Consider the following 18,554-nt stretch of genomic DNA (forward strand, 5'->3'; position numbering starts at 1 on the left):
GAAGCTTGTCCTGGGCAAACCAGACAGAGGAGATAGGAGCACAACAAGGAAAACTACACTGTGTTGTTGAATTTGCTGCTGAAATCCAGAACTGGGCAGGCAGTTCAGAGGGCCTGGCTGTACGTGTGGCTGTCTGCAGAGCAGGGGCTGGGGGCAGCAGGGAGGCAGGGCTAGGGCTAGTACAGGCCAAGGATGGAAAAACTGCCTTGGGTACCGCTCGGCAGGCTGTGTCGGGGGTGTACGAGTCCATACAGGTGCATTCGCCTGCGAGCGTGCGGAGAAGAGCACATGACTGAGTGGTCTACGTTGTGTGCGTGCTCACGTGCATTCAGCCTAGGAATACCTCTGCTCACACGTGATGTGCCTTTGCACCTGTGTTATGACCAGGCACGCACATACGTGTGTGCACAAACTTGTGGTAGGGATGAAAATGTGCCTAGGTGGACATATATGCTTTTATTTGCATAAGGGCTTTCCTCATCCCTAGCTCCTCAGAGGGAAGTGGAAACTTTCCTAGCATAATCCAGTATGTGGATTCCAATCTGGGAAAGGTGTTCTTGCCCGAGACAATTTTACATGTAAGGACCGGTGTTTTCCAGTGACTGCTATAATACAGCTGCTTTTTCAGGATCAGGGGTCCACTGATCTTTGCCATTTGTTGCATGGCAGTGAACAGTACTATACACAGATAGTACATTGTTGCATGGCGACATCATTTAAGAATATTTGCATAGCTCTGTTGCTTTGGCTCTTCAGAATCATGGAGAATCGACTTAGATCTGCAAGTTTATTAAAGTCTGCTGTACTCATTCAAAGTTGGGGATTTTTCCTTTCACAGGGACAAGGACGGGCAAAGGTAAACATCTGTCCTTTTTCTGTGTACTTTATTAGAAATATTTTGGTAAATCCGTAAAATATATTATTATGCCACAGGGTTTCAGATGAATGCAAAAATAGATACTGGGAGAGAGCCAATATGCTTTATTTTAGGTTAAATATGCCCCAATATGGGCTTTAAAATTACTAATGAAGTCTTCTGCAGTGCCCTCTCTACCCCAGTTTTTCAAAACACACAGATCACTCATTACAGAGTGGAAACTTTGACGGCATTTTTTTTTATTTCATGTTCATCTCATCCCTAAAAGGTGCAGTGGAACCTCACAGTCCCGGAGCACTGAATATCCCCATCGTATTCTGCAAAACCCAAAGGAGTGTATGTGACATACTGCACACTTAAAAAAGAATAGCTTGTCTTCTTCCTGCCGTGGCCATAGCTATGTCAAACAAATGCAAAGCTGCCCAATTATGGTTATGTGGTCGCAGTCTAGTGGAATAACTCTGACCCACGGATAGGAAAAACCTCTTCAGACAGCGAAGCAGTATTTGAACTCGCATTGTTTTATGCCCACAGGCTTAGGTACAACTTTAAATAGCCTTAGGGTCCAACAGTGAGAGGTTTCCCTTTTAATTTAATTTTTACTGAACCTTGGTAAAATATAACAGTACACATCTCATGTGTTCCTAGTGCTTCTTCTTAGGTCTGTGCAAAAAAAGAAAATATTCATGCTGAATCGTGGGTTACTCCCCAAACAGGCAGATGTGTTTGTGTTCTTATTACTAGCAAATAGGAACCATGGGCCAGTTTGGTGCTGCAAGGCCCTGCTGCAGAGCAGTGGAGCACAGCTACGGCACACACCGACTTCAGAGCTGGGCTCTTCTCTGGCACCAGGAAAAAAACAGGTTTAGTAGCATGGAAACTAATGAGCATTCCCAGACATAAAACCAGTGTGCATTCACATTAGACCTTCCTATCTTCGTCTTGAGCAGTTTACTAGCTGAGGGAAAAATAAAGGTAGCGCTGGTATATATGCATTGCATCGAGACGAATGGTAACTTCTTGTGCTTGTGATAGGGTTCCTAAACTGTCTCGTGTATTGCGTGTGTATGTAATTCCTTGATGTAGCGCATAATATTTTCCGTACATAATTTTAAAGCTCTTGAGCTCTGTAACAGTTGTCCAAAGTCGAGCTGCAAAATCTACAGCCTGTGAACCAGCCTGATGTACTTAGCACAGCACTAATGCTTTGCCTGTGTGTGCTGTGCACGGAGGTATAGCATGTATGCATCCTTTCCTCCAGGGACCCTAAGTCTGAAACTTCAAGCAAATCACAGCCACACAGAGGACATCTCAGCAGGTATTGCCTCTTCCACAGGCAGGCAAACCAAGGCAGAGTAGGCCATGTTGCTAACCCCTCACGGCGAGGCAGGGAGGGAGGCAGGAGCAGACTGCCAAGATCCTTGGCTGGGTTTCTCTGCAGCACCGAAGCATATCACTTGGTGCAGCACGAGGTAAGGTTCAGGGAGAAATGTGTGGAGGAGGCTCCTGGAGAACAAGACTGCTTCCTCTGTAGTCTGGGGGCATGCGAGCTCATCTGAGCTCAGGCAGACATGGGTGCAGTACACAGGATGCCCTAAATTACGTTGACAGGTGCCTCTGCAGAGCCCTGTGTGCTTGCTCCCTGCACAGGAGCTGGTGCAAAAAATATTAATCAGTCAGTCCTGAATTCTGCCATCAGACGTGTTTCTCTAGGATAGGAAGGAGGAGAGCAAATAACCAGTTAACCTGACTAGCTCTGACCTAGCTGAGAGCTGGGGAAAACAGCTGCTTTCTGACCCATTTCTTCACTGAAGCAGTGCAAAAGGGCTGGTGCAGAATGAACCCCCTGAGTCGTCTGCTTCGCCTGCCCACCCAGCCTAGGCAGAGCAGAAATGTGCCATTCCTGTGACCGTCACCTTCCTGAACAGTAGCCTGTTCTCAGCACATACTTCAGTCTTGTATTTCCTCGCAAGTCTTCTGTGATTTTTTCTTACTTGTAGAATATTAGTCAGATTCATTCTTTGTCACACTGACATAAACATAAATTAAGTTTGCTGACTATAGAATTATTCTATGTTTATCCATTTACTTCTACATTTCACATGGTTGTAAGATTCAACTTACTGGTGACAAAAGGCCGTAGAACAGTAACTCCCACTGCAAGGATGCTGAGAGTCCTTCTGGTGCCAAACCAGGTGAACAGTGACAGTTTGGAGAACTCATCTGTAAAATACACCGAAGGCTGTCTTATCCAACCAGTCCAAAAACTGACAGAGGGTAATAATTTAAAAAATGATTCTTATAATAAAGGAGGAACAGAAGGAGGAGTATACTTTAGGATTGTAGTTGTTTTTATGATTAGAGTTCAATGATTTTTTTCTGTTTTGCTTTTACAATTCAATTGATACTAAGCAGACCGTAGTCTATTCTGCGCTATTCCATCCTTATAATGCAGCCCGCGCCGTATTAATTGAGTGCCTCCAAATATTTGAGAGGACAGTGTGTCTACATCTGTCATGCAACTGTTCTCCCCTCCCCATGAAAGGAGGAATTTATATAGTACAGCATCTTGTTTTGGCAGGGTTTTGTTTGCTTGTTATTTTGCTTTGGATTGGGGAAGGGGTTCTCTAAATCAGTATACTGCCTCTCTGTGTTCTTGCTAAGGAAGATAGGTCAGAGAAGTATGCCGTGCACCTGGAGTGGTGGAAAGTGCCGAGACTTGCAGCACGCCCCAGTCTTGGGGCATCTACTCCCAAGCCTCGGCGCCTCGCAGCGATGTAGTGAGAGCATCCCTGGGCCAGAGGAGAGGGTCGCAGTCATCGTCTTCATGCTTTAGGGCAACCTTTTAGATACTACCCCGGGGCTCAGCATGGCAAGCCTTGCGATAAGGACCAGGTCGGCGACCAGCTCCAGAGGAAGGTGGTGCAGGAAGCAAAGGCCAGGCCTGCTGTGCTCCCACGCTGGCCGACTCACAAGGCACCTTGTCTTGCAAGGGATCCCCCAGTCCTGGACAGCTGCGCCCGGGAGTCAAAGCAAAAAGTTGTCTGGGCCCGCAGCGGAGGCTGAAAGCCGTGAAACGGCCTTGGCCGTGCTGCCCCTGCAGCGTAACGTACGCTCCCTGGGCAGCCCGTTGCCCCCCTGCCTGCCCAGCCGGCTCCCTCGCTGCCAGAGCCACCTCTCCACCGGCAGCCGTGGGTAATACCCTGCAGCCTTATACCCACCCAGACCCTCGCCCTCCCGCCGCTCTCCAGATCTCTTTCCCCACGTGCAGCTCTCTGGGGCCCCGATAGCCACCCCAGTCACCCCTCTTCCCCCAAGCGCTCGCCTGCCCGCCCCAGGTCCCATACTGCTGCCCTACGAACAGCTCCCGCGCGGCAGCGCTTGGCGGCGCGGGGCCCGGCGCGCGGCGGCCGTAGCCCGGCTGAGCCATACGTGTGCTGCTCACGCTTGCTGGGCACAGCTCTATTTGGAACGAGTATTTCTAAATAAGGCACGATGATTAACTGATCTTCCTTCAAGTGCGTAGAGGCACTGGGAGGCCGTTCAGTTTGGCAGCTGTGATAGTTCTTCCTCGAAACGTTTATAGGCTGTGTGTTGGGAGATTTTTACACACCTAGGACAGCTCCATGCCCTTGGGCAAGTGTTTGTCTTCGCTTTGTCTCGGGAATACGCCCTGCAGTGCATACATGCCCTCCCTAAGTGGAAGATCCTGCTCATTTTGATGGCCTCTCTGGAATAAGGACAAGTTGCCCATGCAAAAGTTTGCTGGATCAAGTGTTTGTGTATTACAGTGTTATCCCAGCCTGCTTCAGTATCCTCAAGCACCGCAATCATTTTCTTTTGAAACAGGAAGTGTAAATTCACATGAAGAGCATCATCTTTATCAAACTGACTTAAGCAGAAGCAAGATCTTTTGGGACGGAGAATCACCGTTTTTACTTGCAGAACCCGTGGTGAGATTGCAAGCGGGTCAGAGCGGGACCATCTTTTTGTTCTTTTTGTACACCACCTACCGCAATGGTGCCGCAGGCACGGCGGCGAGGCCTGCTCGGCTGCGTGCACCAGCTACAGCGCTGCTAACGTCTGAACGTGTCCGCGTGCGTCTGTGAAAGAAACCTGTCTGCTTTCTTTCCTCCATCCCTGTTCCTTGACTGGACTAGCAACCTGTTTCCATGTGTGCTTGTCATTGAGGCTGTCCTCAGACGCTCCGTTTCCACTTGATTGGAAACAAGTGCGCTGCGCACTGTCTGCTCTTTCTTCACTGTATAACGTGGACCGTTGCCTGGGTCCAATCTGGAGACAGTTATTTCTCTCCTGTACCTACTCGTCCCAAAAAGCGATTTATCCCCGCACCTTTTTTTTTTTTCTCCTTCCGCTTTTATTAGCCGCTTTCGTTAGGAGGAGCCTGATGTTTTATATGACACCCAGAGAGCAGGTCTAGCTGTGGACATCACATATTTCAGGAACGTGGTGAAATTCTGCCGTATTTTAAGACCTTGTCTCCGTTAGAGAGTTTTGTATCAGTGTACACGCTGTAGTGAATTCACTCCTTTTTCCTGTTCTGTGCACATCGGCGTGAATATCAGGTGGTGCTTGAATTTGTGTGACTTTAAGAAAAGGGTTTAAGCACCCACTGTGGTTTTGCTGTTGTAAATACCTTTTATCTAAACAACCCTCCAAAACGGTCAAAACATACACACGCAGATACGTAGTAGTGCTTGGAAGTGCATGCGTATGCTATTATCATAGCATAGTGAAGCTGTTTTAGCAAGGAAGATATGTGTTAATCTGCATGTATTCCTGAATTTATTATTTCTATCAAACATTCCTATTTTTAGATGTCTGTGTGCAGACATGAGGGAATGGGAGCTACAAACAACCAAAATCTGCAGATAGTCGCACATATGAGTAAGCTTCTCCCATGAATAGCACCATTATACTCAGTGGGGTCACTTCTGTGAGAAGAACTGATCGCGTAACTTCATTTCATGAAAGACCAGTTCTTAGCTGAGCGCAGACACCGAGGGAACAGATTTGAGTGGAAAGAGTCTAAAAATCTCTTTTCCTGCACTGAATTCAAAATAACATTTCTCTTAGTGGAAAAACAAACATAAGCTCATTTTGGGTGTCTCTCTCTGTCTGCCTGTGGGATTGGCAATCCACACCTTCCTCTGCAGATTCAAAGACCTTCCTGCCCCTGTTTACACTCTAGAGGTTATGTCTTAATTACAGAAAGCTGATCCGCTGTAACACCAGTTCCCTCTCGAAGGGAAATTCCTAGCTGTGAAATCCCAGCAAAGACAAATTGCAGGTCTTTTTTTTTTTTTTTTTTTTCCTTTGGCCAGTCCAAATCGACCCCAAAACAGCCATCTGGGTTTGACCTTGACTACTACTTTGAGAACAAATTGCAGTGCCTGCTCTCCTGAAGTGCTGACAACTATTTCCAATGAGTTATCTTGATACAAAAATCATGCTGTATCACAGCCAAGAGCCTGCTCCTTCTGCCAAGTGGGACCCGTGCCTGGGGGCTGCAGGAGCGGAGAAAGTGCTGGCTGTGGCCTGTCCTGCACCAGAAAGGACGGCCTTTGTCCTAAACGCGTTTAGGTGCAAACCTGAGGCAGAGCCTCAGCTGCTGGAAGTGACCGTGAGAGCTTACACCCCTTGGCCATCCCCGGCAGCTCCAGCCTGCCGCGTTTCCCATCTGCCGGTCGCCTACACCGACGCGATGTGCCTGCCAAAAGCTATGCAGCCTGGCAGCGAGGGCTTTGCACTAACGTGGGACTAATGTGAATGACCAGCGCGATGAAAAGCAGGGCAGGGTCAGGACCAAGTTGTGTCTAGAAGGAAGGGGATGCTGCGCAAAATGCCTCTGCCTTCGAGCAGGCAGCATGGGGACATCGGTGACCTTTAGGCCTTTGGACCTATGGACATAGGGACCGTCCTTCGTCTTGCCTCTGGTACGCAGGGGAGGACTACGACAGGCACTCTGTGTAGGGAGGCTGGAAAGCGAATCAGAGGTTACAGGAGGACGGCGGGAGGATTTCTCTCCCGTGTGCCCCTCTAAAGCAGATTTTGGTGGCGGTGGCAGCACTGCCCGGCAGGCGTGCTGGAGGGCCGGGGAGCCCCGGCACCCCGACGCTGCACGGCCAGGCCCCCGGCTGGCTTTGCGCAGGGCTCGGCTCAGGCGTGCGAAGGGTTGCAGCGAGACTTACGTTGCACGCTAAGGCGAGGAGTGGAAAATGGATCGTGTATCTTTAACCCACAGAGGCCGACACGGTGTTTTTTTTTTTCATAGTTAACAATGGAAACTTTTTTTTTTTTTTCAGTGTTTCCCTCCAGCGGTCCTGCCAAGCAGCACGGAGAGAGCGAGAAAAAAAAAAAAGAAGAAGAAGAAAAAAAAAGAAACTTGTTCCGCTGAGTTCAACCCCAGGCAGGCTCACAACTTCCTTCCTGCTTTCCTACCCCCTCCCTCCGCTCTCCTCTCTTCTCCTCTCCCTCTGCTCCTCTCCGCGTTTCCAGCCGCACCGGGAGCGGGCGCCGGCGCCGCGGCGCGGACCTGGCCGCAGCGCGGAGCCGCCCGCGCCCGCGCAGCCTCCGCCGCGGAAGCGGGTGGAGGAAGGGGAGGGGGGTGAAGGGAGCAGCCCGGCTCCCCCCGAAGGGAGAGGAAAGCAGTTTTTAAATACGGGCGGGGAGCGGGACTGCCGGCCGGGCGCCGGGGCTGCGCGGCCGCGCCCGCGGAGATGCTCGTTGGAGCGCGCTGCGGCCGCCGGCGCCGGCGGGCGCTGCCGGGCGGCGCGCACTGAGCGCGGAGCCTGCTCGCAGGTAAGCGGCGGCCGGGGCAAGGGCAAGGGCAAGGCGGCGGCGAGCGGGGCCGTCGGGCTCCACCCTGCCGCTGCCGCCCCGGGCCCGGCGCAGCCCAGCACCCCCCAGCGTCCCGCGCCCCGGACCCCGTCCCCGAGCGGGCTGCCCCGCGCCCCGGACCTCGTCCCCGAGCGGGCTGCCCCGGGTCCCGCACCCCGTCCCCGAGGGGGCTGCCCCGCACCCCGTCCCCGAGGGGGCTGCCCCGCGCCCCGTCCCCGAGGGGGCTGCCCCGCACCCCGTCCCCGAGGGGGCTGCCCCGCACCCCGTCCCCAAGCGGGCTGCCCCGCACCCCGTCCCCGAGGGGGCTGCCCCGCGCCCCATCCCCAAGCGGGCTGCCCCGCGCCCCGTCCCCGAGGGGGCTGCCCTGCGCCCCGTCCCCGAGGGGGCTGCCCCGCGCCCCGTCCCCGAGGGGGCTGCCCCGCGCCCCGGACCTCGTCCCCGAGCGGACTGCCCCGGGTCCCGCGCCCCGTCCCCGAGGGGGCTGCCCCGCACCCCGTCCCCGAGGGGGCTGCCCTGCGCCCCGTCCCCAAGCGGGCTGCCCCGCGCCCCGGACCTCGTCCCCGAGCGGACTGCCCCGGGTCCCGCGCCCCGTCCCCGAGCGGGCTGCCCCGCGCCCCGGACCTCGTCCCCGAGCGGGCTGCCCCGGGTCCCGCACCCCGTCCCCGAGGGGGCTGCCCCGCGCCCCGTCCCCGAGGGGGCTGCCCCGTGCCCCGTCCCCAAGCGGGCTGCCCTGTGCCCCGTCCCCGAGGGGGCTGCCCCGCACCCCGTCCCTGAGCAGGCTGGCTGCCCCGTGCCCCGTCCCGGAGGGGGCTGCCCCGCACCCCGTCCCCGAGGGGGCTGCCCCGCGCCCCATCCCCAAGCGGGCTGCCCTGCGCCCCGTCCCCGAGGGGGCTGCCCCGCACCCCGTCCCTGAGCAGGCTGGCTGCCCCGTGCCCCGTCCCGGAGGGGGCTGACCCGGGTCCCAGACCCCATCCTCGAGGGGGCTGCCCCACATCCCGGACCCTGTCCCCGAGCAGGCTGCCCCGCATCCCAGACCCCATCCCCAAAGGGGCTGCCCCAGCCCCGGCCCCAGACCCCGTGCCCAAGCGGGCTGCCCTGCATCCCGCACCCCGTCCCCAAGCAGGCTGCCCCGCATCCCGGAGCCCATCCCCAGGGGGGCTGCCCCGCATCCCGGAGCCCATCCCCGAGGGGGTTGCCCCACGCCCGGACCCCGTCCCCGAGCGGGCTGCCCTGAACATAGGACCTGGCCATGCACCCCATGTAGGTGCTTGCTATGGCCAGGTGAGCTGCGCTGCTGGGATTGTCTCGGTGCTGGGGAGCCCAGCCATCGAATGGGGGTACTGGCGCTAGCTGTGCTCTGCCAAGCCCTGCTGCTGCATCCGAGCGATGCCTGGAGTGATGCGGAGGCTTTAGTTCTCGCAGTTGCTGGGCACTGCGCTTGCTGCCTATATGATGGAGGCATTTCGCTGCCTCTCGCCTCGCAGGGACGCGCAGGGATACCGCTGGCAGCATCATTCGTGAGTGCATCCAGAGACGTGCGCGCCCGTAACCGGAGTCTGCACCCAAACCTGCATGCTCGCCTAGGCAGCCGGTTTGTGCAGACCTCAGAGGGTCCCCGTGCTCCAGCGTGAGGGGGGGGTTGCAGCTCCGGCGGCGCGCGGAGCAGGCAGGCACAAAGGAAGACCTACAGAAGTACAGAGACTTGCAGAGAGCCACCTACAAGAGCAGCCTCACGCGCACACCCGTGTGCGCGCACCCACCCACACGCTCACCCATGGCAGGGCAAACAGCAAAACACGTCTGTACGTGGGCTCCAGGCGAGCCCTGGGCGATGGCTGCAGCAGCCTGCGCCCCAGCCGGCAGGCACGCATGGGGCAAGCGTGCCGAGACAGGGCGCACGGGCAGCTGTACAAGCCCGCGTTGCTGCACATGAGTAGCTAGGAAATAGTGGAAGCGGTGCAAGCAGGTAGCCGTCGTGTGTCAGTGAAAAAGAAATCCATGCTTGAGACTAGATCTCGGCTGGTCGTGGGTGACAAACAGGAAGCTGGCAAATTTGAGCTGTTGGGAGTTTTTTTCCTTCCTTCAGAAAATGTCAGCGTCGAGGCCAAAACCTGAAAGCTTCCAACTTTCAGCCCGCACCGGTTGGCCAAAGCTCCCAGACTGTGTTGGGGAAACGGCTGCTGGGCGCCCGCTGCCCTCCCGGACCCTGCAGCTGCGGCTGCACGGAAAGACACCCCGGCGAGGGGGCAGGGAGGGTGGCCAAATGGGAACACCCGGGCCCCAAATCCTCCTTCCCCTTGGCCGAGACCCTGCAGACGGCCAGGCTGGGTTGCATCGCCAGTAGGTGGCACGTCAAGGGCGCGTGCAGGGGCCGCGGGGCACAGGCACCCCCATGCCGCTGGGAGGAGGGAAGGGCCGGGCCAGCTGTGCGCACAGCTGGAGGGGCGCAGAGCCGCTCTCACTGCTTCTCTCTCTCTCTCCCTCTCTCCCCAGCTGAGCCGTTTTATGGAGCTGCGGGCTGGGCCAGCTCCCCTGCCGTCCCCCGGCGATGCTGCTGGTCCTGGTGCGGAGAGACCCCCGGCAGCCCCGCGGAGCCTGAGCGCCGCAGCGGCAGCGGCGGCGGCCCCACTGCGCGCCCCGGCTGACTACTATGGCCGTGTACTGCTATGCGCTCAATAGCTTGGTGATGATGAATAGCAACAGCGAGGCGACAAGCGGCAGGAGCAAGACGCCGCCTCCCCCTGGACAAGTGTTATCCGGGGGCCCGGAGACACCCGGCAGCTGCCGCCAGCTCCCCGTCTTCAGCCCGGCCCCCGTGCCGCCCCGATCGCCGTGCCGCGGCCCCGCTTTCCTCTTCCCGCCGCTCGAGGAGCCCCCGCGGCCGCCGGGCAGCCCCCGGGGGCGGCGGGGCAGCCAGGGGGGCGAGGGGCAGGCGGGCCCCGCCGCGGCACGCCGCCTGCAGCGGGAGCTGCACAATGTCCAGGTGAACCAGAAAGTGGGGCTCTTCGAGGCGCACATCCAGGCGCACAGCTCCGCCGCCCGCCCGCCACGCAGCCCCCGCCCGCCCTCGCCCCGGCCCCGGCCCGCCAGCCCCACGGCGCCAGCCGCGAGACTCAGCCCCAGCCCCCGGCCGCGGGCGCACGGGCAGAGCGAGGCCCCTGACGACGGCAGGGCGCAGGGCCCCCTGGGGGACTCGGTGGCGATGGAGATGCGGAGCGGGAAGCAGGCGCTGGGCAGCAGCGCCCCGCAGCCGTCGGGGCCCTGGCTGCGGCGAGGCGAGGTGGTGGTGGCCCCCGCGGGACTGGAGGGCTGGTGCCCGGCGGGCGGCGGGAGCATCCCCGCCGTCATCGTTACGGACCTGGGGGGCCCGGAGGAGGAGGCGGGCGCCGTGCCCCCCGGCAGCCTGCCCGTCCGGAAGCTGTCGTCATCTTCGGCCTCTTCCACTGGCTTCTCCTCATCCTGGGAGGAGTCCGAGGAGGACATCTCCAGCGACCCCGAGCGCATGCTGGACCAGGCGCCCGCCTTCCTGCAGACCCTGGACCAGCAGAAGCCTCGAGTGGTGAGTCCTGCGCCGGTCCCGGGTGGCTGGGGCAGTGGGCTGGTAGCATGCGCCACTGCGGGACGGCAGAGCCGGGGCCCAGCTGTCCGGCACGCCAGAGGTCCGCGCTGCGTGGAGAACCTTGACGTTTGCTCGGAGGTGCTTGCTTTCCCTCGCACAAACAACTCATCTGTGTTGCTAGCATGGAGATGGCCTGCTCACGGGAGAGAGCCGGCTATATGGTCCTTGCAAAACTTCCCAGGCGCGGCAAGGTGGCTGCGAGAACGCTTAACCGCCACCCACTTGCTGCAGCCTTCTGCTGGCACATGGGTACTAGCCCCAGCTTTCCATCAGCATAGCTTCCCTGGCTCCAGGAGCTTTCCCAGGGTTTACCTGAGCCTCAGGGAGAATGTATTTCCTCTTCAGAGTTGAAACTGTGTGGGCTAACTATCTGTTAAGATTTACACCGATGCCCTGTGTGCATTTCACAGGGAATCAGGAGTCTCTAGAATTTCTGGTACCTCTTGGAAAAAACTTTTTGCTTGTGAGGCGTCTTATAGTTTAAGTAAGCATATTTTGTATTAGATTCTTATAGGAAGGTCATTTGTTTCTGGATCCTTGTTTTGGGGCGGCGTGGGAGGCTTCAGGCAAGAGAAAGCATCCGTGTTGTATTACTCCTAAAGCAGCAGAAAGGTCTCTTCAGAAAGGAGGGCTTTGAGGCATTCTCCAAAGACATGCACACGCTGGATCTGTTGCGTCGCTTTGGGGATTCATTCCATATCTCAGTGCTCTCCACAGAGCGTGCTTTGTTCGGAGCCATCACACCGTTTATCCGGAGCGCTCTGACTGCCCCTTGGCCCAGTGCGGAGCAGTGATCACGAGCTCCTCAGGTCAGCACGTGGGCTTCCCATCCTCAGGATGCGCTACATTAAACTGGTGTGAGATCGGCACTGAAGCCTCACGCTGACAAGCAGCCCAGTGTCTCCTTAATTTTAAAGTGTGACAGTGGCCCATCAGTTTTCAGTGGTGTGGTTCATTATAGTTAACTTTCCGTAGACGCATGCTAGTGAAACTCTTGTTAAGTTCAATGACATGAGGAAGACCAGTGTGGGGCAACATCTAAGTAGAGTGAAGGAATCAGTGTCATGATGAAGAACTGACATAGTGTGGTTTAGAAAACACTCAGTAGTCTGAAATAAACATCCTTGCTTTTCTCTCTGTTTCTTCCTTTTCCAAGAACTCGGGCTCAGTTCTGCTCAGGATGGAGAAGCAGCTGAGTAAAAGCACGGTTCATGAAGTTACGAATCTGGGGCTCATTGTGTTTGCAGACAGTTTTGTGTCTTAGGGCTTGTGACTGATGAATCAGATTGCTGCCTTTGGTACTTGCTATAATCCTTCTGCTGATTAAATTCTGCTGGTTTTGCCTGCATGAGTCTTAGTAATCTCTATCATCTATTCTCCATATTAACAACTCTTGCTGTTGATGGATCCTACTGATTTTCTTCTGAAAACAATTCATTGATGGGCAAAATCATCCCTGATGCTATTGTGGAAAGCTTCCAAGAGGCTCGGGCAGACTCTCAGAAGCCTCCTGTGGCCTTCAGGGCATGGGGCCTGTCTCGTGGCTTGGCCGTGAGCCGACGAGCTTTGCTCTACCGAGAGGCCTGGACCAGAATGAAATCAGAGCAGGTCTCAGATCAGAGTAACTCTGCTGGGTTCAGTGAGACTACTCCAGGCTAAATGAGATCAAGATCTGGTCCAGAATGTGTCTGTGAAGCCTGAGGAGGTTCATCTGATTTTCTTTTTCAGTGTTGGAATAATCTCAGCAGGAGCAGCTGGGCTAATTTACGATGATACTTTCTACTGTGCTCCAAAGGTCTCGTACAGGGTTGATCACTGGCTTTGGCAGGGTATAGTCAACTTCTCAGTGGGATAGTGAGCCAATGCCCAGTATTTCAAAGCTGATTCACATAAATAACACCCAATGTTGTATATTGGTTGGCAACTTCTTTTATATCCATAATGACAACAGAAGGCAGCTACTTAAGCAGTCTCAGGTTGCACATTCATTAGTTTTCATGAACTCACTATTTCATTTTAGCAGCACATGCTGTCTGGAAATGAGTGGTGTAGTAGAAGAGTGTGTGAGAAGCTCCTCTGCAACTCCTACTTCTGTGTCAGAACAAATCTTTCTGGGAGACCTGGGCTGACAGAAACCAACCTCACTGTACTGAGTCCAGCAGCCACGCGCTGGGCCTGGGCTGAGCGCCAGGGATGCAGGGAAGGGTTATGGTACCTGAAAGAGAGGTAATGGCGAGCAACAGGAAAGCCGTTCTTGCTGCAGATACGTTCTGCGTTGCACATCCTACATAGCGTGTTTACAGGTTCGAGAAACAGCAGGCTTGCTTCTGCCCTTCCTTTGTGGAGGCTGTCTGGCGTAGCGAGTCCGTTAGGGACGTCCGGCTGTCTATCGCAGTTCCTCTGGACGTTCCTGGGAAAGCAGGCAGCTCCCTCCGCCTGGGCACAGAGCCGTGCTGCGTTTGTAGGTCAGGTAGGGAACTTATTTTGCAGTCGGGCCCACAGAGCGGGCAGTAATCTCGAGAAGACCGTGTTGCCCAGCAAAAGGAAGGGAGGCGGTTTGGCCCCCTCCCTTGACACTGCGACTTGGAGCAGCTCCGGGGCTGCGCGGCTGATGCAGGCTCGATCTTGGCTTGCTGAAACCACCGGGGGAGCGCGCTGCTTGTCCCGGAGCCCACCGGTGCCCAGGGGGCTGTGCGGTGCTGGGACACGGTGGCTCTGCCGCGTTATTATAAACGACTCGTGAAATGCAGTGACAGTCAGAACAATTTGACGCTTTGCCGTTGTTTTAACCGCAAGTCCGCTTAGGGCCTGCGTAAACCTCGGCGCAAGGGCTTTTGTGCAGCTGTGGCTTTCCCTGGGCTGCCGGCTGCTGCTGGCGAAACCTCACGCTTGTTTATTGATGCTTGCAAGGCTTCAAAGGCACTTGAGCCATGTACACTTCTCGGGCCGCGTGGGAGGGACGGCCTGTCCGGGCGGCAAGTGCGGACGGGGCCGCTGCAGCCTGACGCGCCCGCAGGGCAGGGCTCGGCCCGCGCCCTCCGCCGCAGCCGCGGGGGCAGTTCGGGGAAGGAGCGGGCACCTCGGTCTGCCCCCCCCCGTCCCGGCCAGCCCCGGGGGAGGCGGCGGCCGTGGCGAAGAGCGGCTGTCGCCCGTCGCGGTGCGCCTCACGCCGCGGGGAGCGTTTCTCCCCTCCTCGCTGGTCACGCAGGTTTCGGGTCTAGGGGACGTTCGGTGTCCCAGCCTCTGGGCCCGTCCGCCTCCTGTTCCTGTAAGGGGGGCACAGGCGGGCTGAGACAGGGGCCTGGCTCCTAAAAAAAAAAAAAAGTATTTCCCAGCTCAAAGAAGCCCAGGCTGTGACTCCCCTTGACTTCCAGTGGCAAAACACAGGCCTGTGAGCGTTGCTTGTCCAGGGGGACCCTGTTGGCCTTTCCCGAGGGGAAGCCGACAAACCGAGGGGGGCAGGAGGCTCGGCCCCGGTCTTGGCAGCTGGCCGTACCCCTTGAGCGAAAGACGTTTGAGCGCTGCTCATTGCAGCAAGTTGCCGTTATTGAACGAAATATCCCCCAACTTGTCAGTTCCTCATCAGCGGGCGCCAAAGCAAGAGAGAAGCGGAGGGAAACGCAGAACTCGGGCAAGTAATTACCGTAGGAAAAACGAAGCGTTCAGAGGCGGGGGGGGTGGGGGGAAAACAGCCTGGAAAAACAGCGCGAGGTACTACGGCGTGTTCCTCGCCACCGCTTTCCCCCAGCCACCGTGGAGACGCGCGGACACGCAGCAGCGCGGCCGCCGGGAAGCTCTTGGCCCTCTGCGGCACAGCTGGCCTGGAGTAAGAGACTTCCATCAACGTGCGCAAAATGGCAAGGGCTTTCGGGAGACGCTGACGGGATTGCCCCTGAGGCGTGATTTTTCTTTTTTATCTACTTTTTTGTTTGTTTGTTTGACTGCCAGTGGCTGCAACGTTTTTCTGAGATGAGCCAAGTTTAAATAGCGTGAACCAAGGGCCTGGGGGGACCCTTGCTTATTTCTCTTTGAGCTGTTCCAAGGCGTAAGCTGACCGTAGCGCTCCTGATTTGTTCCTAAAAAAATCAATCAAATGAAATATGCTTTCATTCCTCTTCCTCACTGTGACTGTGCTCAGGAAGCCTCTGTGTAATAGAAAGCATGACCACATGGCTACGGCGATGCTTGCAAGCCTGTGAATGTATATCTTTGTGTTATTCACTGTTTATGTGTTTTACTCCTTCCTCCCACCATGTTTGTCTTATGAGCTCATCGCTTTTGAGTGGTATCACCAATTTTGTATCAATATAACATCTAGCAGAGTAGGACCCTGCGTGGTTGCACAGAGGTACGACTGTTACTCTAATAGTGTGTATTACTAGGCTGTTGGCAGGGAACTGCAGCTGCACAAGGAAGGTGCTTAATGCACTGGGCAAGCTGCTGATGGCTAGAGCCTCCTCCAGCCCTGCTGTAGGAAGACTCGGAGGAAGAGCAGGGTGAGGTGGACGTCTCTGTGTTTCCGTTTGCAGGGCGCCACGTTCGGCAGACCCGGCAGCGAGGCTTATTCGTCTGCAGGGAAGAGATCAGGGACCCCCGGCGCACGGCTGGCTGGGCTAGTGCTCGAGGTGCTCTTGGGTCGGGTCTGTGCACCCTGGGGAGCTCATGAAGAACCCGCCTCTGATCTTCAGGTTATCCTCTACCTACTCACATGGCCTCCTCAGGGGATAAACTACATTTTTATGGGCCCCTGCCCATGGAGGATAAATGAAGATGCTGCTGTAACCCAAGAGGAGGTGAATGGTGCCATTTCAAGTCCCTTTTCATCAGCACTTTTAAGCTCCTTGAGATGGGTTTCTGCTCTGCTCACGTTCTCCTTGACTGACAGCATGGGAATTACCTGGCACATAGCAGATCTGCCTCATATAGGGACTTAACTGCTGGCGCATCTGTTGTCTTATGCATATTTTGTTTTCAGAACAGTTTCACGCTGAAAATATTCATAAAAAAGAAACAAGTCCAAAGGATTAAGCATTTCTGAGGTGCCGGAAGAGAATCAAGAGGAAGCTTTAGGCTCATTGTTCCTAGGGCCACCAGCCCTGGAAAAAACAAGGATTCCTCCCCTTGTGCCTGGAATCACAGGTTTGGGGGAGCTTTGCTGGTCAGACCCTCTGGGTATCAAGCTGGACATCCACAAAATTAAGTTCCCAGATGAGTGGAAACTTTGCAGTTTCAGCTACACCTTTTTAGAGCCTTGAAATGAAAAAAAACACACAACCCCAAAACAAAAAAAAAACAAATCATAGTCAGCAGCTGTCTCATGTTTTCCATATTATTTCTATAATGTGTTAGGACAGATTTGCATGTGAAGAAAATATTAGCGCAGCACCGAGCTCTTGGGTGTCGTGCAATGACTAAAAGCCAGTGCTGAGGTAATGTTTTCTTTGCATGTAAATCTGCTGTAACTCACTAGAGAAATAATGGCACCTATGCGTGATATTAAGCTTGCTCCAGCTCAGATTAGTCTTGTTGAATTTTTAGGGATTGTTTTTGTTTATACCAGCAGGTGAATTTATGCAGTAAATTCCACCTGCTTTCATGCAATGAAGCCCAGCCAAACTTTCTAAGAAAGATATGCTAATATTTAACAGACGGTGAAAACCTAGCGTTAACATTTTCGAAAGCTCCAAGTAACTCAGCAGCCTAATCTCTATTTTCGAAAGTGACTTTTAGAGGAATGTGGGCTTCTATGCTGGCTGGATCACCTTTGAAATAGCCCTTTTAAGGAATTAATCTTGCTCAGCCTAGTGGGATGTCTCCTCAGGATAAGTCTCCTCCTACGGTACCTCCTTGTCTCTGTTGATTGTAATGGGGTCTTGAGAACTATCCTAAAATATGCTTAAGACAGAGGCATCTCTTTCTAAATTGCCCACAAATGCTTTCTATAAAATTTGTCAAAATTTCCTTCTGATTAATACACACAAAAAGCCAGATCAGGCATAGCACAATGGCTGCAAGTAGTTCGGGAAGCTGCTTCAGTCTGAGGTGCACCAGTTTCAGAAGCAAGTGCCTGTAATTTGGGGATCCTAATTTGGGGATCCTATAACCAGTGTTTAGGCAGCAAAATGTGCCGTTTGCTCTGTAAGGGGGACAATCAGCCAGCAGTGCCTTTCAGTGTGAGTCGTCATGGGTTTGTTTAGAAACTCAGGGTCGTCTCCAGCTGCACGTTTCAGTCCCGGTGCACGTGTAACGAATGTCCTCAGTGCCGGTGGATGCTTTTGGAGACGGTAGCTTGCAGCGTCTCTCTTTCCCAGCGGCGACGGCAGCTCAACGCCGTGGAGCAGCACGGGGAGCAGCTGCCACGGCTGCGCGCTGCTGGAGATCCCCGCCACCGCCGCGGCGAGCTGCCGCTCGTGTCCGTGGCTGAGCGCTGGCGCTTTCTGGCCTGGAGTTTCTCCTCAATGGACAACGTCAAAGCCTGGAGCAGCTGCGTGCCACTAAGACCCGTGTTATCCTTTTCCCTCTCACGATGTTATTTTCCATGTGATCATACTTTTCAGCTATGAAAGGAAAGAAGTGGGTTTTTTATAGTAAAGAACATTCCTTTCATCAATGACATGGAGAAGGAGACAGTCTAGTAAAAGGAATTCAATTCTTCCTTTCAGATCTAAGATTTATTGCTAGCCAAAAAACGAGGATTGCTTTCGGAAGGAGAACTGGCGGGTAAAACAACAAGCGCACCGCTTAAAACTTCTTCATGTAAGTAGTACAGTGTATTATCTGATCAGCACTACACAACAGGAACTGCATTAACATTCAGCACCGTTGCGGTTTTGAAGTAATAGTAAAGCATCCCTCATCCCTCAGAAAGATATATATGGGCTCGGGAGTGACACGCTGACATTTGAATGAGTTTGGTCCAACATATAAAATCAGATTGCCTCTTTGCTGTTTGCGTCGCACGTTTGATTTGCAGGGAGGCACCTGCAGTTCCAGTGTTGTGGAGTTCGCTGGATTTATCTGAGTTTTGCCTAGGGTTTCGTCCTTGTTTGCTGGAGTTTCATGCTTGGCTTTAAGTCTTGTACTTGGTGCTTTGGAAAATCGAGCTCTTTCTTACACTGTGCGAAGCACAGAGGGTCTCATTCTGCAGGCTTTACTCTTACAAAACTCCCTTCAACCTGAATGGTTTTGGCTTTGCCT

General features: G+C 54.9%; 1 protein-coding gene across 1 annotated transcript in view; it reads left to right on the top strand.

Moving 5' to 3' along the window:
* The first annotated feature begins 7,560 nt into the window (after nt 1–7,560).
* ITPKB (inositol-trisphosphate 3-kinase B) overlaps nt 7,561–18,554 on the top strand; it is a 67,661-nt gene continuing 56,667 nt past the window's right edge. The window contains exons 1-2 of the mRNA XM_068940138.1: nt 7,561–7,699; nt 10,232–11,297. Coding sequence (XP_068796239.1) covers nt 10,389–11,297 — 909 coding nt within the window. The 5' untranslated portion in view covers nt 7,561–7,699; nt 10,232–10,388. The remainder of the gene's footprint in view (nt 7,700–10,231; nt 11,298–18,554) is intronic.

The sequence above is a fragment of the Struthio camelus genome, chromosome 3, assembly GCF_040807025.1.
Source record: "Struthio camelus isolate bStrCam1 chromosome 3, bStrCam1.hap1, whole genome shotgun sequence".
NCBI lineage: Eukaryota > Metazoa > Chordata > Aves > Struthioniformes > Struthionidae > Struthio > Struthio camelus.